Source organism: Cnephaeus nilssonii (genome assembly GCF_951640355.1).
Source record: "Cnephaeus nilssonii genome assembly, chromosome: 22".
In the NCBI taxonomy this organism is placed as follows: Eukaryota; Metazoa; Chordata; class Mammalia; order Chiroptera; family Vespertilionidae; genus Cnephaeus; species Cnephaeus nilssonii.
The window spans coordinates 14308370-14334732 of record NC_137093.1 but is presented as its reverse complement, the minus strand read 5'-3'; the positions used below and the strand labels follow the sequence as shown (position 1 = coordinate 14334732).

At 62.2% G+C, this 26363-nt stretch overlaps 1 protein-coding gene across 1 annotated transcript; it reads left to right on the top strand.

The window, feature by feature from the left end:
• Positions 1 to 1709: 1709 nt before the first annotated feature.
• RTN4R (reticulon 4 receptor) lies at positions 1710 to 25348 on the top strand. The gene is made up of 2 exons (XM_079762340.1): positions 1710 to 1985; positions 23758 to 25348. The coding sequence occupies exons 1-2, from the start codon at positions 1964 to 1966 to the stop codon at positions 25155 to 25157; spliced, it is 1422 nt and encodes a 473-aa protein (XP_079618466.1). The 5' UTR covers positions 1710 to 1963; the 3' UTR covers positions 25158 to 25348.
• The last annotated feature ends 1015 nt before the right edge of the window (positions 25349 to 26363 follow it).

Genomic DNA, 26363 nt, shown 5'->3' with positions numbered 1-26363 from the left:
TTCCAAGGAAGTCAAGCTGTGTCCCTGTGCCCCAGCTCAGGACTGGCCACAGCAGAAGGATCCCCTCGTCCTAGCTGGATTCTATGAGTTTGAGGGAACATCTCAAACTCTCCCCGCAGGGCCCTGCATGGTCCTCTCAGGGGACAGGAGAGGTGGACAAATGAGGGACATTGACCAGCTGACCTCTCCCAGGAGGCATGAATGTCTGCTTCATCCACATGCTGCTCTGAGCTCGGAGAGACTAGGGGGGTGAGCTGAGGTCACACAGCTGGGAGGGCCCTTCAAGGCCTGCCATGCTATCATGGAGGTTGGCCCTGGGGACCAGCGGGTGGGAATGAGGCAGTGCCAGACCCCATTGGAGGGGTGGGCAAGCTTATAGGAGGTTGTGTCTCATGCGTAATGGGTCTGAGAGGGGGCAATTCAGGCAGAAGCCCAGAGCAGGCAAGGAGTGATAAGGATCAGCCTAGAGAGCAGTCTCCAGCCCATGCCTGCTCCTGGGCCTCAAGGGCATGTGTCCAGAAAGCCTGGGGAACACAGATCAATGAGGCCCAAATGGTCTGTCATCTCCGCCCCCAGGCAGGGCCTCCCAGGGACTGATGGGAGTAGACTACATTACAGGGGCAGTGTCCCACCAGGCTCTTCCCACGGGATCTCTCTGGGCTTGATCCCTAGGACTGGCTGTGCCCCTTGACTAAAGGCTGCAGCCTCTGTCAAGCCATCCCCACCGGTTCCTCAGCAGCTGTCATATGCCTTCCCTAGCTGCCCACCCAGGGAGGACACTGTCCCTCATGCTGTCCTGCTCCTGCCCACACCCTGTAGATGTGCCTTACTGAACCCTCCCCACGACTTCAGCCTGAGCAGTGAGCCATGTCCTGCTGGAGGCAGACTGGCCTGTCACCCAGCCCTGCTCAGCTCCCCCTCTGCCGGGCATGAGCCCCGCCTCAGGGCAGGCCCCCACCTACCTACCCCAGCCAAAGCCTACAGCCAACATCCGGGAGTCAGCCAATGGGCTGCCAGTGAGGAGGGCGCTGGCCAAGGTGCTGACTAAGGGGCAAAGGACACCTGTCCCACAGCCCGCAGTGCCTGATTCCCGCGCACAGAGCTGTGGCAGCTGGGAGACCCAGGTCCCAAGCCTGGGAACATCTGGGTGAGGGGCTTCAAACGTCTCTGGAGCTCGGAGCCTGTGTTTGAACTGGAAAGTAGAGCAGTCCCACTCCAGCAAAGGGCTGCTGGGCTTTGGGGCTCCAGAATTCCGTGAGGCGAGAAAGGGAGTGGGCCAGGCAGAGGCGCCTCTCCTCCCTCCCCCATCTTCAGGCCTCCAGACAAAGCCCTAATCGGTGGCTGGCCACTTTTGGGGACCCGCACACCCTGGCCAACCCGGGCCGCCACGCCCTCGGGCCCGCGCCCCCAGCCCGCTCCGGCCAAGGCCGCCATCCCCGCGGCCGCCTGTAGGGGCCGCCGCCTCTTCAGAAATGCGCCGCCTTTGTCTGGGGCCGCGCGGCGCCGGTGCACCGGGCGTGCGGAGCGCCTCCTGCGGCCCAGCCTGCGCCCCTCGTCTGGGCGTCGTCCGCCCTCCAGCCCCGCGCCGCCCGCGCCCCCGCCCCGCCCCGGCCCGCGCCCAGGTGAGCGCCCCGCCCGCCGCGAGGCCCCGCCCCCGCCCCGCCCCGCCCCGCCCCGGCCGGGCCGGCGTGGGTACCGGGTGGGTTCCTCGCGCGTCAGACCACATGATCCCATAAAACATTCATCCGCTCCGGATCCGCGCCGCCGCCGCCGCCCTCGCCCTCCGCTCCGCGGCCCCGCCAGTTCCTCTGACTGGCGGAGCGGAGCGCGCCCAGCCTCGTCCCGCGGCCGGGCCGGGGCCGGGCCGGAGCGGCGGCGCCTGGATGCGGACCCGGCCGCGGGGAGACGGGCGCCGGCCCCGAAGCGACTTTCGGTCCCCGACGCGCCCCGCCCGACCCCGACGATGAAGAAGGCGTCTGGCGGAGGTGAGTGCTGCGCCGCGCCCGAGCCGGCCGCTGGGTGGGGCGCTGGGTGCGGGGAGTGGGGGGGTCCCAGAGCTGCAGGGCCGGTCCCGGCGGTCCAGGCAAAGCGGCAGGGTCACAGGCGGCGGTGAGGGCCACCGCAGTGGTGCACCGACTGGGGCCGCGGGTGCCCGGCCCCGGGAGGGCGGAGCCCGCGGCGGCAGGAAAAGTTGCCGCTTCCCGGGAAAGTTGGAGGCGACGGCGGAGGCAGAGGCGGCGGATCGGGGTGGCCCCTGAAGCCGCCGGGGCCGGGGCCCGGGGTGGAGGCTGCCGACTGGAAGGGCGCGGTCCAGCCTGGGAGCATCCCGGCCACGAAGGGGTTAATGACCATGTGTGCAGAAACGTGGTGCCTAGCAGGGGTGGGGGCATCAACCTCCTCCACCCTTGCCCCGCTGGACTCAACTCAGGACCTCTCCTGTCTCTGGGGTCAGGCCGCAGCGGAATGAATGGGGGCGTTGGCAACAGCAGAGGGATGGGGTGCGGGGTTAGCGCTGCCACTCCAGGGGACCAGTAATGAGAGGAGGCACCCAAGCCCCCATATCTGCAGCCTAAGGGCCCCTGCGGGTTGGGCTGAAGGGCTCACAGTGCCTCATCCCTGGAAGCCCTCATGGGACCCCTCCCCCTACCTGGTATGAAGTCCTGAGAGTGGGGGCTGGGGACCCAACTGCATGCTCTGCCTGAAGAGTGCTCCCCTGGCACCCCCACGGGCTGCCCTGCTGATGTCCACAGTGCCGCAGGCTGCACACACGTTTTCTTACACGTGCGCGTGTCTACAAGGGCTGCACCCTTGCATACCGCGTGTGCACACACATGCCAGGCTGCCCCAGTGTGCACGTGCACACATGCTATGGATGCACACCCGCATCATCGCCCCCGGCTGCATGCCCATGGCCACACACACACACGTACATAGCACACTTGCTGTGATCTCCATGCTTAGCACATGCTGGTGCCCCTCAGCAGGACCCACTCCTGTGCCTACATGCACGTGTTAAGGGGGAGGCTCTGGGCAGCTGGAGCTCACAGATAGAGGAGGCGAGAAACCGTCTACAGGATCCTGGTCCCGCTCTGTCCGCCAGCCCCATGTCCTGGGAGTCTCCCCTCCACAGCCCCTCGGGCCTGATTGTGTATGTGTAACTTGGTATGCGTGTGAACATGTGTGTCTGCACGCATGACCGTATGTGCCTGTGGACACCTCAGCATGTGCCTTTTTTCCTTCCGGGTGTAGGTGCCCCTGTGTGCCTGGGTGGGCTGTGGCCGGGTTCTGCCCAAATCTGCAGCAGAGGCCTTGGGAATGGGTGCTGGGGGCTAGTTCAGTGCCCCAGCCCAGGGTGTGAGGTGAACCGGCTCCCGGACACTCCTTTTCCCCCATGGCAGGGCAGTGGTGGCCGATGGGGGCTGGGACCCACCTGGGCAGGGAAGGCCCATTTCAAATCTGGAGGTCAACACAGGGACAAATTGGCCAGACGCCCCGGCAGGCTCAGCAGTGACTGCTGCTCAGCTCAGCGGGGTGCAGGTACAATGTGCCCTCCCCATGGCCGACCCAGGGTGACCTTAGGAAGCCTTTGCCCCCAGTGCCTCGGTCTCTCCAGGGTGAGGGGGTTCCATGGTGTGTCACCTACCTCGGGTCTGGTGTGGGGCTCTGAGATAAGGGTGTGGGTGACTCCCTCTCGCTGTGGTAAGGAGGACTCCAGGCCGGGGCCCCGGGAGGCAGAGTCACACCGCCGGCTCCCCTGCCACCATCAGTGTCCTTGTCTGTAGAATGGGGACAAGCCAGTCATTCTTATAAGGTGGGTGAGGGTGGGTCCCATGACGGGACAGGTAGTGAGGCTGGCCACGCCCCTTTGTCTCAGCCTGTCTTTCCGTCTGTGCGGCAGAAGCAAGCTCCCCCTCGAGGACCGAGACAGACGATGGCTCCTGGCTCCTGAGTGTGGGGTGGCAGGACGGCAATGGCCTGGATTTGGGTCCTGGCTCAGCCACCCGCTGGGGGCTATGACCTTGAGTGTGACAGTTCACCACTCCATGCCTCCGTCTCCTCATTTGTGACATGGGCCAGTAACCAGGCTTCCCTCAGTGGTTGTTGGGGGCACTTGAAGGCCGAGGCCCCCAATGAGTTCTGACCGCAGGTCTCTTACCTTCAAAATACCCGGAAGACCACCATCCCACCCCCGTAGGCCAGTCCCATGCAGGGAAGTCCTCTGGAACTCCCGCACTGCCAACACGGCCCCTCCCTCCTGCCCATTTACTGAGGGGGAAATAAAGGCCCCCTAAAAGGCAAGGGGAATTGGAGAGGGGAACAGGGGCAGGCAGGGGAGCAGGGAGGGAGAGGACACTATGGGAGGTGGGCGGCAGCCACCTACGTATTTCCCAAGCTGGCGCAGCATCTTTGCTCTGCCCCTCACCAGCAGGAAGCCTGCAGAACCCCGGAGCCTCTGTTCCTCTCTATGGAAGATTCATGGGCAGCCGGGGTCCTGTTGTCCGGACTGGCCCTCTCCCTGGGGTCCCTGGAAGCCGGGGCCGGGGCGGGGGCCGGGGTGGAGGAAAGGGAGAGGCTCAGGGAAGACAGCCTGGCCCCGTGGGTCTCCACAAGCAAGAGGGCTTGTGGGATGTGCGGGGGCTCCGGAAGTTCTGTCGTCCTAGGAGGCTGCGGGCAGGCCAGGGCCTGTGCTGTGCCTCCCCCACCGTTTCTGACTCTAGTTCATCTTCCCTCTGCTGCCCCCCAGGCCAGGAAACTCCCGCTCACCCACAGGCAGCGCGGGCTCCTCCTCGCTCCCTGCCCTGGCCTTGAAGGCATGGCTTCGTCGCTTAGCCATTTCTGGCAGCTGGTGCAGCACCAGGAGGGTCCTGGCTGGTGGAGCGGAAGGAATCCACCCCCGCCCCAGGGATGAGATCCCTGCTCTCCCGGGCCCGCTGCCAGAAAGTCTCCACGGAGCCTCAGTCTGTGCATCTGGAAAGGGGTCAGGAAAACAGCGCAAGGAAGGTGTTCCGCGATGAATGAGTGAGTTTACTGAATGAGTGAATGGTGTGTGAGGGAACCAGTGTGTCGGTGAGTGTGGGAAGGAGGGAGTGACCCGCCCCCCCGCCCCCAACCACCCCGGGTTCTACTGTGGGGATCCTGAAGGCCTTTGACTGTGCCTGGTCAGTATCTTTCGTGTGCCCCACCCCCAGCCTGGTAGGCCCTGACCAATGACCCCGTCACCCCCAGGGCTGCCTGACCCTCTGAGGCCACCCAGGGCCAGGGCCTCAAGATCCATAGGATGCTGCCTGGCCACCCCACCCACAGCTGTCCTCTCTCTCAGGGCCCAGCCTCTGTCTCCTCTGCACCCCTCAGTGTCCCCTGCCCTGTGGCCTGCCTGCTTCTGCACCGTCCAACAGCCCGATCCCAGACACTGTTTGCTCATTCAGGTACCCACACCTTCTCTCATTCAGTTACGCATTCATTTTTTCCTTCCTTCATTCGTTCCTGGACTGTCAGACCCTCCTCCGAGCCAGGTCGTGAAAGGGATGTGGCCTTTGGCCTCCTGAGTTTATAGGACTAAATTCTTTGAAGGGCAGCTGGTCACAGAGCCGCAAATGGAAGCCTAGCCAGAGGACAGCATGCTGTCCACACCCCTGCATCTTCCGGCACCATCACTGGAGTGCGTGGGCCTGCCAGGTCCCACCATACGGGTGTTTTGTGCTGCAGTTTCTTCTTTTGTCGCTGTATTTTAAACATTTTGCACATTGGGACTATTCTTGGGCATCATGGGTTTAGTGGTGAGTGCAGAGTCCCTTCCTGGGGATGCGCCATTGTTTCTGTGAACCTGCCCTGGCCTCTCATGCTGCCCATGGTTGTGGGGCTGGACATGGGAGATGCACTCCACACATGGAGGCCCCATTAGGTCCCCGAAAGTGTGGTCACATACCCCCTCTCTGGATCCCGACCCCTCCCAACCTTTCCAGGGCGGATTCTGCGTTTTTCTCTGGGAGTGAGTGAATATGCCTCCATACTGATCAGGATTCCAGCCCTGGCTCTTCCAGCCACCTCTCTCCTGGCCCCTTCCCATAGCCTCTGCCTTCACCCTGCAGCTGTCCTGACAGCCCTGTCTCCACGTGGGCCTGCAGCCCGGCCCTCCTGCGGGAGGATGGAGGAGGAGCCGTCAGGCACCCTCTCACAGCCTCGGGCCCCCACCACACACACACACAGGAAGGACAGCCAGGCCTCGGAGGTGTTGCTGAAAGGCAGGGCAGCGGGCAGAGCTGCCAGAGGAATGGTGGGAGGTACTGCCTGGGCAGAGACCAGGTGGGCCTGGCAGGTGGAGCTGGGCCCATGGTGGCATGGGGAGGGTGGGTAGAGGGGCTGGGGTGTCAGGAGCTGGCCTGGCTTGGTTCAGGGAACCCACCCGGTGTCCTGGGGATGCTCCTCAGCCCTCTGGTCAGCACCCGGCCTTCCTACCTGGCTGCCTCAGATCCCGCCGCGTGGAATCGAAGTTCCATGGAATGCTGGTGGGGGTGGAACAAGGGTTACGCAGTCAAGCAGATTTGGGACAGCTGGGTTAAGTGGCGCTGCTGGAGCTCCTTGGACCAGAGGGTGTCTCAGGGCTTCGGGTTGGCCAGTGGGGTGGGAAGGGCTCCTCCGGGACCCCTGGGCAGCACGCTTCAGGGCCTGCTGTGCCCACAAACTTGTTTTGGGAGAAGGTGACTGAGGTCCCGGGGAAGGACGGAGAAAGGGGCCTTTGGGCCCTGGGCATGGGCCGGCCATCTTGCACAAACCCTGTAGCCACGCACCTGGTGGGTGGAGGGGCTGTGCTTCCCCTGGCAGTGTGAGGCAATGTGCAAATTTAACCTTTGGGTTTATGACTCTATTTCTTTGCAGCAAATGTCACGGGAAATGTCAGGCTGAGGCTGAAGCTGGTAAGGGGCCCATCGAGGAAGCGGGCGGAGTGCCGAGGGGCTCAGGCCAAGGTGGGGCTCCGGGACTCTCACCTCCTCCCAGGAGCCCTCTTGGATTGCCCCCTCGCTCGCCTGAGCCCAGCACCATGTCCTCAGTCTGCCCCAGCCAGCCGTTGTGACCTTGTTGAGATGGTGCCTTTACTCACCTGCTGCCAGGGCCCAGATGGGGCAGGCTCGGGGACCTGCCAGCAGTCTCCCCTCCAAGTCTGGGCAGCTGTTGGATCCGCCTGTGCAGTGTCAGCTCGCTGTGTGACCTTGGGCAGCACCCATCCTCTCCTGGTCACCGGAGGCCTCATTCGTAACCCAGGGCTGCGGACCAACTCAGTGCCTTTGCGGGTGGGAAAACACTCCAAGTCCCAGGCATGTGGAGTGCTGGGCTCTGGAGGAAGTGGGGGAAGGGCTGTGTACAGGACCAGCAGGGGTGGCTGGCTGGCCTGTGGCAGCTCCAGGCACACAGTAGGTCCATCCAGCCTAAGTGAGGACTGGGGCGCAGGGAGCCAGGACTGTGTGGAGGCTTTTGCCCACAGTTCTCTTTGCACTGGCCTCATGCTGCTGGGGGAGGGGTGGCCCCTTTTCCCACCCGGTCCCTGGACAGGTGTGGGCTGGGCAGCAGGAGGGTTAGCCACCTACCCCTTGGGTATGGCCTCCAGCCCAGAACCACCTCCCATCCCCAGAGATGTGGCCCGAAGCAGAATTCCAGAGAAAGGCCACCCTGGCCAATCTCGGGAGAGCTGTGGGGCTCAAGGTCACCCAGGAAGCTCTCCACCTGCCTCCACAGAGCACTCCAGCCAGGAACCTGGAGTGGCCCTCGTGCCCACCCGACTCATCCCGGAGCCTGCCAAGTTCCTTCCCCCATGCTCTCTGCTGTCCACATCTCTCCATCTGCCCTGGTGAGGCCTCCCCGCTCTCTCTTCCAGGACACATCCAGACCCAGCCCTTGTCCTCAGAGAGCACAGAGCTGGCTGGTCCTGCCCCTGCCCAGCTATCGGAGCTTCCCGAGGGATGAGGCCATATGAGACGTGGCTGGTTAGCCTGGCAGGGACCGGGCTGGTAGGTAGGTCTCCCTGGGAGCCAAGGCCAAGATCCCTAGGCCAACTAAAAAAGCAACAAGACTGTCACTGTCCCTCTGGTGCAGTGAGCACCCCCTACCCCAACACACGGGTGGCCTCCCCACATGACAGGGTCTGATGTGTGGCCTAGAAGGTAACCCTCCCCCATCGTCCCCTGGGGAGGGCCCTCCCCATCTTTGGTGGGATTAGCCAGGGTGCACACTCAGGGTGGCGGCTGGGGAGAGCCCTAGACAGGTCCCCGAAGGTCACTCACTTCTCCCTCCATCCTCTCGGCACGTGCTTTTCAGCATTATTTTCAGGCCAGCCCTGTGTCAGGCAGCAGAATCTCCTAGATTCTTGAGACACCTTCCACCCTAAAGGTCCCCCAGGTTCCAAGGAGACACTCCAAAGCCCACAAGGTCTGCAGAAGAGAAAGCACTCTGTGGGTGCTGGCAGGGTGGTGAGGACCCTGAGGCCTGGGCCCCCACTGGACACCCCCACCCCCCAAGTCACACTGGCCCTAGGTCTTAAAGATGTGCTCGATGCCCAGCCTCAGTGCTCAGTGGCTGAGTGTCGACCTATGAACCAGGAGGTCATGGTTTCATTCCAGGTCAGGGCACATGCCCGGGTTGTGAGCTCGATCCTCAGTGTGGGGTGTGCAGGAGGCAGCTAATCAATGATTCTCTTTCATCATTGATGTGTCTATCTCTCTCTCCCTTCTCTCTTAAATTTATATATATATATTTTAAAGGTGCTGGAGCTGCTGGCTGAGGGGGAGGTGACCGTGCAGGGAGAAGAAGCTTGAATAATCTGGGACAGTCCACTGCATGGGCGCTGGGGCCTCTGGGTGGGTCCAGGCTGGCCCTAGAGGAGGAGGGAGGTGGGGGTCAGGTGAAGAGCCCGTGGGGGCCAAGAGAAAAGCCGGGGGGGCCCCCCTAGGGCTCTTGGGCCCGTGGATGCGGTGGAGGCTGCTCCCGCCCAGCCTCAGCAGGAAGCCAGGCCACGGCTGAGTGACACGTGGCTCCGCACACCAGCCGTGTCCAGGCCGTCTCTCATCTCCCCGCCTCAGCCCCAATTTATGTCAGGCAGAGGCTGACGCGGGGACAGGTGTGACAAGTGTGTGGCTTCCTGTTTGAAAATTGGCAAAAGAAAAACTCTCCCCATAAAAATATTCTATCTACATACCTCCTGGATGTCACGGAGAGACCCCATCATGGCCGAGACAGATGGTGGCCCTAATGGACTCCATTCTTCACCTGCTGCCTGAGCCTGGCCTGGCTCCTGGGGTGGCCTGGGGTGGGTGGCAGCAGCGTGTGTGTGTGTGTGTGTGTGTGTGTGTGTGTGTGTGTGTGTGTGTGTCAGTGTCCCTGCTGAGCCCTGTGCCCCCACCTCCAGATCACAGGCATGCCCATCCTCTTCAGTGACAAGGGGCCCAGGCGTGGGGATTAGGGAGGGAGGGGCTGCAGACTTCCATGCTGCGGCTTCAGCCCCAGGTGGCCCACTGTGTTCACTGTCCCCACATTGCCCTGAGGCCCAGGCGGGGTCAAGACCCCCTCCACCCCCTCATATCACTCATGCAGGACCCCTCGGGCCAGACTATGGTATGGGAGGGGAACAGGTGTGGGAGGGGTTCTGGGGAGGAGAGCCCTTCAGGGTGTGTGTCTGAGGATAGAGGGGGCATCCCTGAGGGTGCTACCTGAGCAGGGGCGAGGCCCAGTGCTCCTGCCTGCCAGGGCCTGGGTAAGGCTGGGTTAGGCACCAGCATGCTCTTTCTAACTGTGACTTGACCTCCCCTCCGTCAGATGGGGACCGTGGTCCCTGCTGGGGGCGACATGAGGCACTTTTTGGATGCTCCCGCAGGGTGGGCGGGCTGTGTACTCACTGTGCGCCTCCTCCCGGGAGCTGTGTGGCCTCTGTGCCCCATGGGAGGTGGGTCTCGTTATCTTCACTCTCCAGGTGAGAGAATGGTTCCAAGAGGTTGGGAGACCTGCCTGAGGCCCCACTAAGGCAGAGGCCTGGGCAGGGACCCCAGGCACAGGGCTTTTGGGAGGGATCCTGCTGCTCTCGGATAGCCCCACCCACCTTTTCCAGGGCAGGGCTGCCCCGTCCAGTTCAGCACACACGACCAAATAGAACAAACTAAAAATACTGCCGATTTTACCGGTTTGTGTACATTACAGAAAATCTGGAGAAATACAGCAGGGTTTTAAGAAAGGAGTTATGTTAATCAGCTCAGGTTATTATAGCAAAATACCACAGACAGGGTGGCTTAAACAACAGACATTTCTTCTCACCGCTCTGGAGGCTGGAAATCTGAGACCAGGGGCAGCAGGGTCAGGTTCTGGTGAGGGCTCTCTAACTGGTTTGCAGACAGCCACCTTCCTGCTGGATCTCACATGGAGAGAACGAAAACCAGCTCTCCTGCATCTCTTCTTAGAAGGACTCATCCCATTAAGGGATCCCACCTCAGGACCTCATTAAATCGAATCACCCAGTGCCCCGTGGATTCTCCTGGGCTGGGCATCCCCAGGGAATGCTGTCTGCACAGCCTTGAAACTTGCCCATAGTGGTGGGCTTTTCTTGCATTCACGTGACAAGCGTTTATGGAGTTCCCACTGTGTACTGGTCACCAGCTGTGGTGCCGCCCCATGAAGCCCTTAGGGGCAACCGATAGAAGCAAACAGCGCAGGCACCTGTTAAATGGAGCAGCAAGGTGTGGGGTGAAGGGGGCTCCCTGGCAGTGGATGGAGGTGGGGGCGGTGTTCGGGACCCTGGGGTGGTTCACCAAAGTTGCCCCACCCCTGGGGATTTGTCAGGTTCTCAGACCCAACCTCCCATTCCACAGATGACAGGCCTGAGAGGCCAAGGTCACTGGTGGTGTCTGAGCTTTGCAAGTGGCTGGGATGGGGGTGACCCAGCCTCATGGGCCTGCAGCAGCCCTAGGGTTGTGGGGGAGGCAGCTGGGGAGGAGGAGCTGAAGGGGGGTGGGTAGGCGGGGTCTGGCTTCCTGTGGGCCTGACCTGGGAGGGAGGCAGCTGGCTGCCTGCCCAGTGGGTTGCAGGGTTTTAAGTATGCATTAACCAGAAGAGATGCCGAGGCCTGGGCCAAGGGCACTGCTCTGAGCAGGCTGGGTCTGCCAGCGGCACTGGGCGGGGGACCAGGTCTGTCTGACCCGCGCCTGGGCTTATGCCTGGAACCCTCCTGCGCTGAGCTAGAGGAGGAAGGGATGGGGAATGCAGATGGGGACAGGGTGTTGTGAAACCATTAGGAAAATTTTGGGGGGGAAAGGCCAATGCCTTTTCAGGCTTAATAAAGTCAAGCCAGGGTCTACGGGGCAGGGAGGTATGGGAGGTCAGCTGGGTCCTCTGTGGGGTGAAAGGTCAAGCTGCTCTGGTCCTCAGGGTTCCATGGGGGAATGAATGGAATGTGACCTGCAGATGCACCCTCCAATCCCTGATGGCCCAGCCATGGCTGCCAATGCCTGTGGTGGTCCCCGCAAGGCCTTGGGTTTTGGGGGCTCCTCCCCCAGCCTGATCCTTGGCTCTGGGGACATCTGTGCCCTGGATGGGGTCTGCCAGGCTTCTTTTAGAGTTTCTGTGGCGGGTGTGGGGGGTGGGGAGAGACCATGCTGGGGTACCTGCGCTGACCTCTTACTTGTCCCCAGGGCCAATACTGAGAAAATGAGGCCACCCTGCCTGGCCCCGCCCCCAGGGCAGCCGACCCCCTTCTGCAGCCTGGAGCGCCAGGCGCATCCGCCTCAGGAAGTAGCCGAAATACACTGACCTGTTTTCCAGAAGGCAGCGGCGCCTTCTTCTCCCACCCTCGATGGTGAGAAGCCGCCAACAGTTTCCATCCCAAATTGATTTCGAATAAGGAAGAGTTATCACATACAATCACATGGGAATAATTTATCACTTGTTAATAAAAGAGCAATTACTTATTCACGTGGCCGCCCCCTGCCTGTGCGCTGTGGGTTCAGTTGCAGAGACATGATTAGGACCCTCGCGGAAGCCGAAGGAAGCTTGTTTGTGCTCAGCCACGGCCAAGGTGAACCCTCCCCCGGGCCTGAGGGTCCTCAGTCTGGGGTTGGGGGCTCAGATCTATGAGATGGGAGCAGGGCGGAGGTGAGGAGGGGTGAGGCGAAGTGGCGGCTGGACTGTGGAAGGCCCAAGCACACAGATGGACTTTCAGGCTGGAAGCTGTCCCTTTAAATGTCTGGATTTCAGAGGCTTCTGGAGCCAAGAGCCTGATTATCCCTGGGACCGGGGGTGGCGGGGGGGGGGGGGGGAAGACGGGGTAGGGGACAGCGGGGCGCGTCCTCGGCCACCCTTGGCTAAGCAGGGGCTGAAGTGGAGTGTGTGGGGCCTCATCCCTGCACCAGACACCAGGCCACGCCCTGCTGGAGCTCTCTGCCCCACTTTCTCCTGCACCTGGAAGACGCCTACTTCTGACCCCTGTTCGCCTCCACCTTCGGGCAGACACACATTATGTTCCCCTTTTTATTTGCCCCTACCTCTGAGATTTCAGTGCAGTCTTTTTAGAAAGGCAACACTGTGGTCAACTATATATCTTGCTCAAAGTTAAAACCAGCGCCCAAGCCCTCAGAGGCTGGTCTGGAAAATCAGTTCGCCGTCCGAGAATGCAGCCGCTGTTACCTCATTCTTCATTTTTTCCCCAGGGGTTACCTTCACATTGCCATGGCTCCCCCTTCTTTAGCACACTCCCCAGCATGGCTGTCTTGCTACCTCCAGTTAAATTCATAACCAGTGTTTCCAAGCTCAGGTCACGTAAATAAAGGCTCTTCGCTACTCTTGTATGGCCTTCTGTTTTTCCTGGAGTTTACGGTTGACTTTGCCTTTTTTTTCCTCTTGTCCTAGCTGCCACTCTCATGCGCTTACTCTTCGTGTCAGGCATTCTATCGGGCCTCTGGTTTTACCCCAAGGAGGCCTCACCCCAGGCTTTTGTCCTGTTGCCCCCACCTGGGCCATGGAGCTACAGACCCCTCACAGCTCCCAGGACTTCCCTTCATCACCCAATGTTTCTTGGGCCCCATGTGTTCCTCCTTCAGGGTTTATGTCCTATTTTAGCTGAAGCACATCCTCCACTAGCTCTCTAAGGAAGGCACAGTGAGTAATCGTTCTATTAGTCCTCAATGGTAGCAATCAGTTCAAACTGCATTGGCCTGGCCCAGAATTCCATGTTGAAAATCGTTTCTCCTCGCAGTTTTAAAGCCACGGCAATGAGCAGATCGGCGCCCAGTGTGCTGTGGAGAAACCTGATGCCATGTAGCTTTTTCTCTGGGTGCCTCCGGCCTCCCGAGGCCTCAGATCGCTCTGTGAATGTCATTTGTTGTGCTAGGCGCTTGCCCAGTGGAGGACCAGGTCTTCGGCTCTGGGAGATTTTCTGGTATTATTTCTTTGGTAACTTTCTTCTCTCCTGTTTTCTGTTTCTGAAACTCCCCATGTACAGATGTTGGACCTATATGTTTGTCTTCTGAATATCATCATTTCCGCCCCCCCCCCTTCTTTCTCTTTCATTTTTCTTTTTTGTAAGACTTCCTTGACCTTGTTTTCTAACACTTCTATTGATTTTTTTATTTTATTTTAGCAATCCTATTTTTAACTTCCAGGCACTCTTCCTGTTTTCCGATGGCTCCTTGTTCACGGCACCCTGTTCTTGTTTTAAATCCTCTTCTATCCATCCTTACAAGGACACTGATTAGATTTCCCCAACTTGTATCTGTTCCCCACACTGTCTCAGCTTCCTAGAGCCATTCTCCCTCTTATCTCCATTGGCGCCTTTTCCAGACTCCTCGTTCCCTGGCCACGTCTACTAGGGAAGCACTAAAGGGGATCGGATGCTCTGCTGAGACTGGCGGGGTTTGGGCCACCAGGCAGGAGCCACAGTTGGGGCGCCCCTGTCTCTGGGTGTTTCTTCAGGGGAGCAGCCCCGTCACCTGTTCCTTGCCCCATCATCGTGGGCCTCAGGGATGAACACGTCTCCCCCACGGGGGGGTGGGTGGGCAGGGAAGTGGAGCCCCGAGTGTGCCAGGGTTGCCTGAGAAGCAGCAGCAACCTGACTCAGTGCGAAGGGCGGACGGGGCTCTCTCGTAAGGGAGAGCTCCAGGCCTGTCTGGAGTCTGTTCCCTCTGCTGAGGCTGAGCTTGGTGGAGGCGGGGGAGTGGCTCTAGGCATTGCTTGCAGCTCAGCCTGGCTGCTGCGCCCTCCTCCCACCCAGACGCCGCCTCTCCTGGCTGAAGCAGGGCTGCCAGGCCAGGCTGGAGCCGCCTTGAGACAAGCAGACCATCAGCACGGCTCCGGGATGCCACCCCTGACGCTGGGCCTCCCTTATCTGGGCTCCTCACCCGAGACAGGCTTCACCGGTCGGATTAGCAGAGGCCCACACCAGCGCTGGGGAGACAGAACACTCTGGCCACAGAGCTGGGCCCCAGGTGTGGGCGCTTAGTGGGGTTTCCAGGCTGGAGGCATCTTGGGGCCCCAGGGAGGCGGGTGCTGGTCCATGGCCATCCTCACGTCCCTGGCAGGCAACAGACTCAGTGTGGGCCGGCAGCTTCCCCAGGCACTTGGGGAGGGGGTGCACCGAGCCCAAAGCTCCAGACCCCAGGGCCCACCTCAGCAGCCCAGGGAGCAGAAGGCTCGGGCTGAGGACAAGGCCCTGTGGGGGTCAGGAGCCCAGAGCATGCCGGTCCACTGCAGGGGTGGGGGTCAGCTGCCCCTGCCTGCCGTGTGGGTCTCTGGGAGTCAGGGCCTGCTCTGGCCTCCTGGGACTGTGGGGTGGAGCCTGGGACCCTGTCCCTGACATCACTGGTGCTCACCTCATCTCTCTGAGCCCCAGAGCCCTTGTCCGAGGAGTGGGGTTGACAGTCACCCCCTCACTGTGCTGTGGGATGTGGTGGAACCTCCAGGAATGAGGGAAGTCTGCACCTGGGGCCATTCCCAGGGAGGCCAAGGATCCCATTTCTCCCCTTTCTCCCCTTCCTTCCTGTTCCCCTCCCCCCTGGTGGTGGGTGCTGTGTGAGGCTGGGGGCGGGACAGAGGACTGACAGGAGAGGCCCCGTGCGGCATCAAGGCACTGGTGCTGGAATGGGGTGTCCCCGGCCACGGTGCTGCTCAGGGGTGTCCGGTGGCCGCCAGCACTGGCCCACCACTCACTCACCCCTGGAGCTCCCTGTCCTCGCGTGAGGCGGCTGCATTCCTAGGGGCCCCGGGTCAGCTCCTGGCTGCCTGTGACCCCAGGGCCTCGCACATGGCTGACGTGATGGCAGCCTGCACAGTTCACTTTCCTTTCGAAATTCTGGTCCGCAGCATGGGCCAGGGAAGCCTGGTCACACGGGGACCCCACACCCTAGAGCCTCTCTTCTTTCCTAATCCAAGCCGTCCCATCTTTGTTCTTAAAGGGGACGACCCCATCAAGCTGGGCCTGACCCCTGACGTCCTGGGGACTGACCAGCTGCTTCCCCTCCTCCCAGCCCAAATGGACAGTGTAATGCTAGTTGGTCAGCGAGCCACCCTCAGGGCAGCCTGGCTGCCCCAGAGCCCCCTGTCCCCCAAAACTATCGACACGTCTCCCTGAAGCGCCACCCTCCTCCTCCCCAGCAGGGTCTGGAGATCGGTGCCTCCTCCCGCTCCCCTCACAGCCAGTCTGGTTCTGTCTGTGTTTTAAGTTGTCCTCTCTGTGCGCGTTTGATGGCCAGCCCTCCCACGGCCTCTTGAGCCAAATCCTTGTTTTTCTTTTGACCTGTGGGCTGTTTCAGGTTCACCTCCTCTCCTCACCACCCTCCAGCCCCATGAGACGCTGCCAGGCCCTGTCCATCCCTGCTGTGCGGCCCCGGCAGGACAGTGGCCTTCTCTGACCCTCAGTCTCCTTTTCGTTAGGTGGGGGTTGGAGTGACCTCCGTGAGGCCGTGGTGAAGGTGAAGGCAGCAACCCCCGCCCCCACATTCAGCAGGCGCTCGCCATGCTGCCATCACAAGCCAGGTCGGCAAACTCTCTCTCTAAATGGCCAAATACTAAGTAATGACAACTGTGTGGGTCACGCGGCGTGTCGGACCACTCGGCTCCGCTGGGGTAGCTCTAGAACAGTGGTCGGCAAACTGCAGCTCGTGAGCCACATGCGGCTCTTTGGCCCCTTGAGTTTTTAGCAAAGGCCAGCTTAGGAGTACCCTAATTAAGTTAATAACAATGTACCTACCTATATAGTTTAAGTTTAAAAAATTTGGCTCTCAAAAGAAATTTCAGTCGTTGTACTGTTGATATTTGGCTCTGTTGACTAATGTGTTTGCCGACTACTGCCCTAGAGCAACCACAGCAAGCACACAGGTGGGACTGCCCGCCCACAACACGTTATTTGCCACGATAGGCAGCAGCCGGCGGGCTGGTTTGCTGGATGCCAGTGGGTAGAAGATACGAGGGCCATTGGCTCTGACAAGGGCTGCCGTTTGGCCGCCTGGCCTTACCTGGTGGTGACTCCATGGGAGAATCTCAGGCCGAGAAGGTCATTCCCTGACTCAAAACCCTCAACCCCTGGAAAGCACCGCACCCCTGACGCTCACCAGTCCGCTCTGGGCTTCTCCATGGTCTCCACGGGGCTGCTCCCGGCTTCGCCACCCCAGCTCAGTCTCGGAGCCCCTAAGCCCCCTGCTCCATGTCCGTGAGAGCGTGGCTGTTCTGGGACAGCTCGGAAGGGCTGCAATCCAGCCGCTCCACCCAGACCGGGGCTGATCTCAGGCAGCTGAGAGGCAAGATGGGCTGATCCCAGAGGGCGACGCGACAAGGGCCTCCCCAGATCCGCACTTGTCTTTTCGTAGCAAATAAATCCTGCTCGAGCCGAGGCCGCCTGCCTGCCTTGCCAGTGGTTTGACAAGGGCCGCGGGCTCTAGAGCACGTGAGGGTAGGCCCTCCTGATTTCTCCTCCACCAGCCCTGCTTCCTGGGAGGGGCTCCCATGTTTGCCCCGCCCCGCCCCGCCTCGCCACAGCAACCCCTCTGCTGTCCGCTGCCCCTGGGCCCTGACCCACCCAGGCCTCGGCAACAGAAGGCCCAAGAGTGCACTCCTATTGTGTCCTCCGATGGCACGCACCCCAAGTATGTGGTCCTACAGCGTGAACCCCGAGTGTGTGTTCCCACAGCATGCACCCCAAGTATGCATTCCCATAGCATGTGCCCGAGTATGTACCCGAAGTGTGCATTCACGTAGCATGCACTCTGAGTGTGCTCTCCTACTGTGTGCAGCCTGACTGCGTGCTCCTGCACTTTGCCCTCCCAAGATCGTGCACTCTGGGCCTCCCAAGAAGGGTCAGCTTTGTGTAGGTGGCAGATGCAGGGTCCTGGGAAGAGGAGGGATGGGTGGGTGGGGGAGGAGGGCAGGACCCAGCATTGTTGGCCCTGGCGATGGGGAGGAGTCAGGGCGAGCCGCTGGGAGTGGGGGCAGGTGTGTAGCAAGGCAGATCCCAGGCCCTAGCACCAGGAGTACCCCTTTCCTGAGCCCCCCCACCCCCCCAGGGCAGGGGCATGTCAGCCACTGGCCGGTTTACCGTGAGTGCTCTCTGGGGACGCAATCCTCTGATGTCGGAATCAATTAGCCAGGAAACTGATGAGCTGGTTGTGGAAACAGAATTCTCCAGGTAATTAGCAGCAGGTGTGTGCTGGTGGCCCGATAGAGGGGAAGGGATGCTGGCCAAGTCCCTAGGGTGGACGGATCTTCAGCTGGCAGAGCCTCCAGATGCTAGTACCACCAGCCCGTAGCGTGGGGCTCCCTGGAGTGCGGGCCGTGGGAGGTGGGCAGGGGGAGACCTGTGGGCTGGACAGGGCGAGGTTCCAGAGCCTTCCAGGCCAGCAGCCCAGCCTTGTCCCAGTCTCCAGGCCACGGATCCTGATCATCAGACCGTCTGCCTGGACCCTGACCCTGGCAGTGGGCTCTAGGGCTCCTCACCTGGCATCCTCTGACACCTGGAGCCAGCTCGAGGTTCTGTGACACCTGAAATTCCCCACGTGGCACGTGCCACATGGCACGGTGACCGCCTGCGCTCATCCTACTCCTGGGTCACACTGTCACAAGTCAGGGTCTGCATCCCGGTCCCGGGCCTCAGTGCCCAGCGCAGCACCTGGTGCATTTTGCCAAGTGAGTGAAGGTTGAGTGAGTGAGTGAGTGGGGCCTCAGTCACCGGGGGTTCCCTCTGGCCTCCACCTCTCAGGTGGGCCAGGCCCCTCCCCCGCCGACCGCCGCTTTCTTGACTTGAGAGGGGCCTTGGGCTGCCTGGAAACGGACCAGCCCTGGCTCCAGCACCCTCCTGCCAGGGCAGTGACTTGGCCCATATGGACCAGGCCCCCTCCTGCAGCCACTGCCCTGAGAAGATCAGTAAGAGCACAGCGGGCAGCAGGGGTGTCAGCCACACCCCTTCCCCCCTTCCAGGGTGGGCTGCCCCCCACTGGAGCTGCTGCCACTCTCCTCCCCACCCCCGGCACCTGGAGTCGGGGAAGGGCCTGGGAAATGCATCGAGCATGCACGCTGCCCATGCACAGGCCTGCGGGCCCCAGACGGGCGGAAGGTGGGTGGCGAGTGTGAGAAGCGAGTGAAGACTGAGCGGGGGACAGATGGGAGACAGAGGATCGGTTCGTGGAGGGCTGGCCCAGGGCAGGAGTGCGAGCACAGCGCTGCCCTGACCCTCTGCGGCGTGTGGACACCACCGGCTCCCCCCGCCCCTGCCTGGAGCTATTTCTGGCCTCAGTGTGCTGAGCCATGGCCTCCTGTTCTGCCTAGAAACTGCGGTCGGTGCCGTGACCCTTCACGGATGGTTTTGGCGTTCGAGAGGGTCCTGAGCTGACCGATGTCCTGGCTGTGCTCTGGCTGCTCAGCCTCTCTACAGCCTACTGACCCCAGCCTCCCGGGGGGTGGGGGTGGGGCAGGTAACAGCTCAGAGCCTTCCTAGAGATGTCTCCTCACAGCCACCAATGCCACAGGAGGGAGCCAGGTGCCCCTGGCTCCTGTCCACGTCCTCACAGCCTGGGCCCCATTCCTGCCGAGGTCACACAGTGGCCACTCTTCAGGCTTGGGATGGATGCGCTATAGCTCCTTCGCCCTCCCACCTCTGCTCCTAAACCTTCTCTAGGTCTTAACGACTCGCTGCCTCCGTTTCCTAATCTGTGAAATGGGCTCATGATACGGGAAAGAAAATTGATTCTTATGCCGCTCTGACTCACACCTTTTATACCAGCTGCTGGGCCTTCATAACAGCCCCTGAGGTGGGAGTTTCTGCCACCCCATTGCAGGGTGGAAGCGTCGAAACCGGGGCGGGGTGTGTGTGTGTGTGTGTGTGTGTGTGTGTGTGTGTGTGTGTATGTGTGCTGAACCAATGTTCTGGGACTCCAAGACCACCAGCCCTGGGCTATCTCTGTAGCCTCACTGGGTGGGGGCAGAGGCATCCCCATGGGACCTCAGGGGAGCTGCACCCCTGCGTACCTCAGCCCAGGCTGGGGGGCCCTGGAGTTGTGGGGGCCACAATACACACCAAAGCCCCCTGGCTGGCCATGCCTGCGATCCTACTCCTGAGCTGCTGATCTCAGCAGCCACCTGCCCACTGGCTGCTGCCCTGCGGCTGGTGGTGAGTCCCCAGATTTTCCTACCCCTCCTGGCTCCCCTCCCTTTTCCTCCCTGTTCCTCCTCTCTCCACCTCCCTCCTCTCCCCTCCCTGTACCTCTCCACGTTCCCTTTCCCCCTGTCCCCACACAGTGACCATGAAGGGGGACCTTTGCTGTGCAGACGCTGCCCAGGGTGAGCCGTGCAGGGTGAGCCGTGCAGGTGTCCTGCAGGGCCACGCCCAGGCCTGATGCCTCCCAGGCTCTGGGGCCTTTGGCTCCACGGCCTCCTCAGCTGTCATTCCAGCTCCATTCGGTTGCCTGGACAGAAGGGGCCCCAACTAGAATCCGGTCACTGTCCTAACCCTGCCCCAGGCGGGAGTGGCCAGTCCTCCCCCAACCAAGCCCTGTGCCCACTGCTTCTGAGCCAGACCTGGGCTCAGGCAGGAGCCGCTCCACGTGGAGGGCGCTGCACTGAGGCCTGAGGGAAGAGAATAGGCTTTAGGGATGGCAGGAGAGGGATGGCTTGGGTTTGCACAAAGCTCAGGGACCGGTTTGGGTTTGTGGGTGGCTCAGGTGGCCTGGCAGCCGTGTGTGGGGTCACGACAGCCACAGGGGCTTTGGAGGGGCGGGTTGTGATCTGGTTTCCTATGAGCGTCTTGTTTCCTCGTGTGCGCCGTGGTTCCCACGTGTGTGAGCCGGAGCGCAGCAGGGCTGTTTTCTCACCACACGTGCCTGGAGGCAAACTGGCACTGGGTGCTCACGGAGGACCAGGACCCAGTGAGGCTGGCACAGGTGGGAGATGAGGCTGAGGGCAGGCAGGCGACCAGGCTGCAGCCAGTGGGCAGGTGGGGCAGGGTGCAGCCTGGGGCCTCTGATGGGCAGATGGGACCAGCGAGAGTGCAGACCTAGAGGCCAGAAAGGCCTGGCGCGGGGGGCCGCAGAGGCCGGGGAAGACGGAGGACAGGCTGGAGGGAGAGGCTGAGGGGACAGGTGGAAGGATGGGATGGGGAGACAGGACAGGGGAGGCCTTTTAGGGGTGGAAGTCCACAGTGGATGTTGGAGGGGTCAGGGGAGTGACTGGGTCCAGCCCCTGGGGTGGGGTCGGGAGTTGCCTTCCCATTTCCCGGCTTGGTCTCCGGCATCCCCAACCCCCTGCTGGGAATATGAACCCACACTGCAAAGTTGGGTTTGATTATCTCATAAAAAGATGCCCCCTTATGCTTGCTCAGCAGAGGGGTTGCCATGGAGACCAGCGGGCAGGCCCCAAGGGGGGCCGGGTTGGAGCCAATTACTGTGGCTGCTGCGAGGAGAGAGCCCACCACCCGCTCCGGCGCTGCCAGCAGGGTCCGCGCAGAAGGACGGAGCCTCAGAAGTTGGTTTCTGGAAAGCAATTGGCTCGGCGAGAATGGAGCCGTGTCTTTGTGCCTGATGCCCACTTCCTGGCAGGGCTGGGCCACTTGGCCGCTCTGCCAGCCACTCCCAGGGCGGGGCAGCTAAGCCCAGGGAACCTTGCTTGGATATAGCCCCAAGCTCAAGTCTCCTGGGGGCCCAGACTGGCGAGGGCTGCAGGCCAGAGCAGCCGGCCCCCATTCTGGGGAAGTCGGCTGAACCTGACACCAACCAAGTTCACAAACCATGGCTGCAGGCCTGGGAGCCACGGGCACTGGGCAGGTGATGTGGCAGGCATGGTCATGATGGGTGGCTGGTGACATAGCGGGCCGCTGGTGTGTGCCCTGTCTGTGGCATGTGCGGTTGGTGGCATGGCATAGTCATGATGTGGCCTGCCCTCGGTGCTGAGGGAGGTTCAGAGCCTGGCCCGGTCGGTGAGTACCCGCACCCCCCTCCCCCCACCCAGGTCTTGCCCTTCCACCGAGGCCTCGGAGACAGGAAGTATGTTTTCCTTGCACAGTTACAACCCGTGACAGCAGGTGAGGTGCTGGTGGGCGCTGGCATCACGAGGCCTGGCTTCCCCAGGAGGCTCTGCGAGGAGAGCCGGAGAGGGTGTCAGCTATGCAAACAGACGACAGCCAGGGTGCCCCTCCGCCTCCCGCCCATGGCCAGCCAGGAGGGGTGCCCACAGGGCTTGGGGGGGGGATCCTGGGCCCGGCCTGCTTCTCTGGATCCCCGTCCTGAGGCTTCCATGTCCCCAGCAGCTGACAGGGGACAGAGGAGGCCCCCCGACTGTGGGGAGGGGGCATCCAGGACCTGGGGACCAGAGTCCAGGAGGGCACACCCCTTGTGACCACTGTACATGCCAGTTTGCTGAGGCTCTGAGCTTAAGGTGAGCGTCTGGACCCGCCCAGGCAGAGAGGACCCGGCAGGGGTAGGGGGCCCCAAGGTCATGGCTCGGGCTCGGGGGAAGCTAGCCTATGGTCCTCCCCTTCCTCCCTCCTGGCTCCAGCCCCAGCACTTAGCCCCGGTCGTGTCTGCAGAATCCTGTGCATAGCTAGCTGCCAAGGAAGGTGTTCGCTGTCGGGGCCGGTGTTAGCTGATAACTCACATGTTAGCTGATAAGCCATAACCCTCCCAGGGGGGGTCACATTTTAATAGACTCACTCCTGAAGGCAGAGAGGACCTTCAGCGTTCAAAGAGGGGAGCCCTGATGGGGGGGATGATAGGCACTGAGCTTAGCTGGCGAGACCAGGGCTGGATGCATCACCTCCAGAGGGGTGTAGTGACCTGCCTAGTGTAGCTCACTGGTGAGGCCCCAGGTCTGCCTGGCCCCTCAGTGGGGGAGGAAGAATGGGGGTGTAGCCCCCTGGGGCTGGAGTAGAACGCGCTGAGAATATGCCTGGGCAGGAGGGTCGAGGGCAGCTGGGATTGTGCAAGGATTGTTGGGCTGGGAAGGAGTAAGCTGCTCACCTGGGGAGGAGATCAAGCAGCAGACGAGGCTGAGAGGAGACTGCAGGTGCTCCACGCCAAGGCAGGAAGCTCTCGAAGCAGCTGTGAGTGTAGAGGAGGGAGCAGCCTGCCTGGAGGGGGGCTCGCCCTTCTGAGCCCTGGACCCACCTGCCCTCAGGCGTCCAGCCTCCTGACCCTGTGATAGGGTTGCTGGGGCCCAGTTGGTGGAACCCCGGGCCCCCGCAGGAGGACCACTGGGGGCTCGGCCAGGTGCCTGCCGTTTCCTCATTAAGCACAGCTCCCTGTGGTGGGAGGCCTCCTCAGCACTGGGGCAGCCCTGGGCCTCAGTGTCTCCGGTAGCCTGGGCAGGGCACAGAGTCTGAGCCACAGCCCCACCCCTCTGATAGCCTAAGAGGGCCCAGCAGCTGACTGCCTGGCAGGCCTGAGCATGAGCCTCAGCTCAGGGCTCCTCGGAAGGACTCTGCCGGTCTGGCCCTCGAGGGTTTGCCAGAGCCTCTGCCCCAGCCTGGCCTGTGGGCCGGTGGGGCAGGGGACAGGCCAGGGACAGGGCTGGGACCCACAGGGACAGCAGGAAAGCCCAGGGTCTGCGTTTGCTGGAGCCCGAGAAGGTATCTGCAGGTGTGTGTCCGTCTGGGAGGCCTGCAAGGGGGCCCTGGCCAGGACCTGGCTAACCCCGAGGCGGCATGTGAGGGCCGGTGGTGGAGGGCCTTGGTGGCTTGGAGCCCCGGGGCCTCAGTGCCGTCAGCAGGGACTCCGCCAAGCCGGGCAGGGTCCCAAAGTGGGAGTCGCTGATGTGCCTCCAGCCAGATGTTGCCTGGATGGCTGTCACCGGGCGGCACATGCTCTTGGAGCACATTGCTGACCGGGGTTGGAATACTGGCCTCCAGCTCCCAGGCCTTAGCCTCTTCCGGGGAACTTACGTTCCCCTAGCACAGTGGTCGGCAAACCGCAGCTCGCGAGCCACATGCAGCTCCTTGGCCCCTTGAGTGTGGCTTTTCCACAAACCACCACGGCCTGGGCGAGTCTATGTTGAAGAAGTGGCGTTAGAAGAAGTTTACGTTTAAAAAAATGTGGCTCTCAAAAGAAATTTCCATCGCTGTACTGTTGGTATCTGGCTCTGTTGGCTGATGAGTTTGCCGACCACTGGCCTAGCAGGTTCCACATGGCGGGTACAGCAGGGCTCACCGCACCTGAGTTCCCAGGGGTGATAGCATGTCCTGGGGCAGCCTGGCTCCGGCACAACCCCCCACCCACGCAGGGCTCCCTGCCAGCTAACCGCCCGCTCCTCTGCCCACAGGGAGCCGGCTGCTGGCCTGGGTGCTGTGGCTGCAGGTGTGGCGGGTGGCGGCTCCGTGCCCGGGCGCCTGCGTGTGCTACAACGAGCCCAAGGTGACAACAGGCTGCCCTCAGCAGGGCCTCCAGGCCGTGCCCGACGACATCCCCGCGGCCAGCCAGCGCATCTTCCTGCATGGCAACCGCATCACACACGTGCCGGCCGCCGCTTTTCGCGCCTGCCGCAACCTCACCATCTTGTGGCTGCACTCGAACGCGCTGACCCGCATCGACGCCACCGCCTTCGCCGGCCTGGCCCTCCTGGAGCAGCTGGACCTCAGCGACAACGCGCAGCTGCGCGCCGTGGACCCCACCACCTTCCGCGGCCTGGGCCGCCTGCACACGCTGCACCTGGACCGCTGCGGCCTGCAGGAGCTGGGCCCCGGCCTGTTCCGCGGCCTGGCCGCCCTGCAGTACCTCTACCTGCAGGACAACGGGCTGCAGGCGCTGCCTGACGACACCTTCCGAGACCTGGGCAACCTCACGCACCTCTTCCTGCATGGCAACCACATCCCCGGCGTGCCCGAGCGCGCCTTCCGCGGCCTGCACAGCCTCGACCGCCTCCTGCTGCACCAGAACCGAGTGGCCCGCGTGCACCCACACGCCTTCCGTGACCTTGGCCGCCTCATGACGCTCTACCTGTTCGCCAACAACCTCTCGGCGCTGCCCGCCGAGGCCCTGGCGCCCCTGCGCGCCCTGCAGTACCTGCGGCTCAATGACAACCCCTGGGTGTGTGACTGCCGGGCGCGCCCGCTCTGGGCCTGGCTGCAGCAGTTCCGCGGCTCCTCGTCCGAGCTGCCCTGCAGCCTGCCCCGGCGCCTGGCCGGCCGAGACCTCAAGCGCCTGGCGGCCCCTGACCTGGAAGGCTGCGCCACGGCCGCTGGGCCTTCCCGTGCTATCTGGACTGGCGGGCCTGCCGACGAGCAGCTGCCGGGGCTCCCCAAGTGCTGCCAGCCGGACGCCGCGGACAAGGCCTCGGTGCTGGAGGCCGGTAGCCCGGCCTCAGCTGGCAATGCGCTCAAGGGACGCGTGCCGCCCGGTGACAGCCCTCCAGGCAACAGCTCTGGCCCGAGGCACATCAACGACTCCCCCTTTGGGACCCTGCCTGGCTCGGCCGAGCCCCCGCTCACCGCACTGCGGCCCCAGGGCTCTGAGCCCCCCGGCCCCCCCACCATGGGGCCTCGCCGGAGGCCAGGCTGCTCCCGGAAGAACCGTACCCGCAGCCAGTGCCGCCTGGGCCAGGCGGGCGGTGGGGGCAGTGGCGCTGGCGATGCAGAGGGCTCAGGGGCCCTTCCCGGCCTCGCCGGCAGCCTCGCCCCCCTTGGCCTGGCGCTGGTGCTGTGGACCGTGCTCAGGCCCTGCTGACCAGCCCCCGACTGAGAGCCAGGCCTGCCTCAGCAGCCAGGGGTGTGTACATACGGGGCCCCCTCCATGCCGCCAGCCAGCACCGGGAGCAGGCCCGAGGGGCAGCCAGGCCCTCCCTGATGGACGCCTTCCACCCACCCCCATCTCCACTCCATCATGTTTACAGGGAGCAGCGGCGGTGTTTGTTCCAGAACACTGCCTCCCGCCGGCCCGCGATATACAGAAAAATGCATTTTATTTTACTTGTGTAAAAATATTGGGCAATGTGGAATAAAGAGCTCTTTTTTAAGCTGTGGGCTCTCAGAGTGGGAGTGCTGCGGGCAGTGAGAGATGGGGAGGGCCCTGAATGGGGTAACCTTGCCCCGGGCACAGCCACACAGACACCCCAAGACGGAGGAGTTTCCATCCACACGAGGGGTGCAGCCTGGGCTGTGGGCAGCTCAGACCAGCTCAGACCAGCAGCCATGGTGGCCACTAGAGACGCCTGGTGCCCTGGCCCACCCCAGCCACACTGAGCTGATAACGGCGTTTAGGGGGAGGTGTGTGTCCAGCACACACCACACATCAGCCGTGGCAGCTGGATGTGGCTGCCTTTGTGGAGACATTTGCCACATGGGGTCCCTGGAGGTCCCAGCCTTCCACCCCAGCCAGCCTAGCCCCATTGCCCCCAGCTCCCACATGGCTTGGCTTGTTCCCAGGAGGATCCCGGAGGTGGGTTTCAGGGCTGGGGCGTGAGGCCAGGTCCCTCCCTTTAGAGGCCTGGCAGGGGCTGTGTGCACCTTCACACCACTGCTCCTGGTCACACACCATACCTGCAGTCACACCTGCACAGGCGTGTGCCTAGGGCGCCCGCACTTACACCATGGCACACCCAGACACAGGCCCAGATGGGTCTGCCTGTCCCTGTGCACATATATGCGCACATAACACACACACACACACACACACACACACACACACACACACACACAGAGGCAAAGCAGGGCCCGCACGTGTACACACACACACACACGCATGCAAACAGCGCAGGCAAAAATATGCACACGCACGTTTCCTCCAGGCCTGTGTGGTGAGGGCTCAGAAACAAAAGGGAAAGAGGACACGTGGCGGAGGCTACCCCATCCTCCTGGGCAGGGGCCGGGGGAGCAGGAGAAGGAAAACACTGACTCGGGGAGGGAGTAAGGGGTGTGTTGCTGGTGGAGCCAG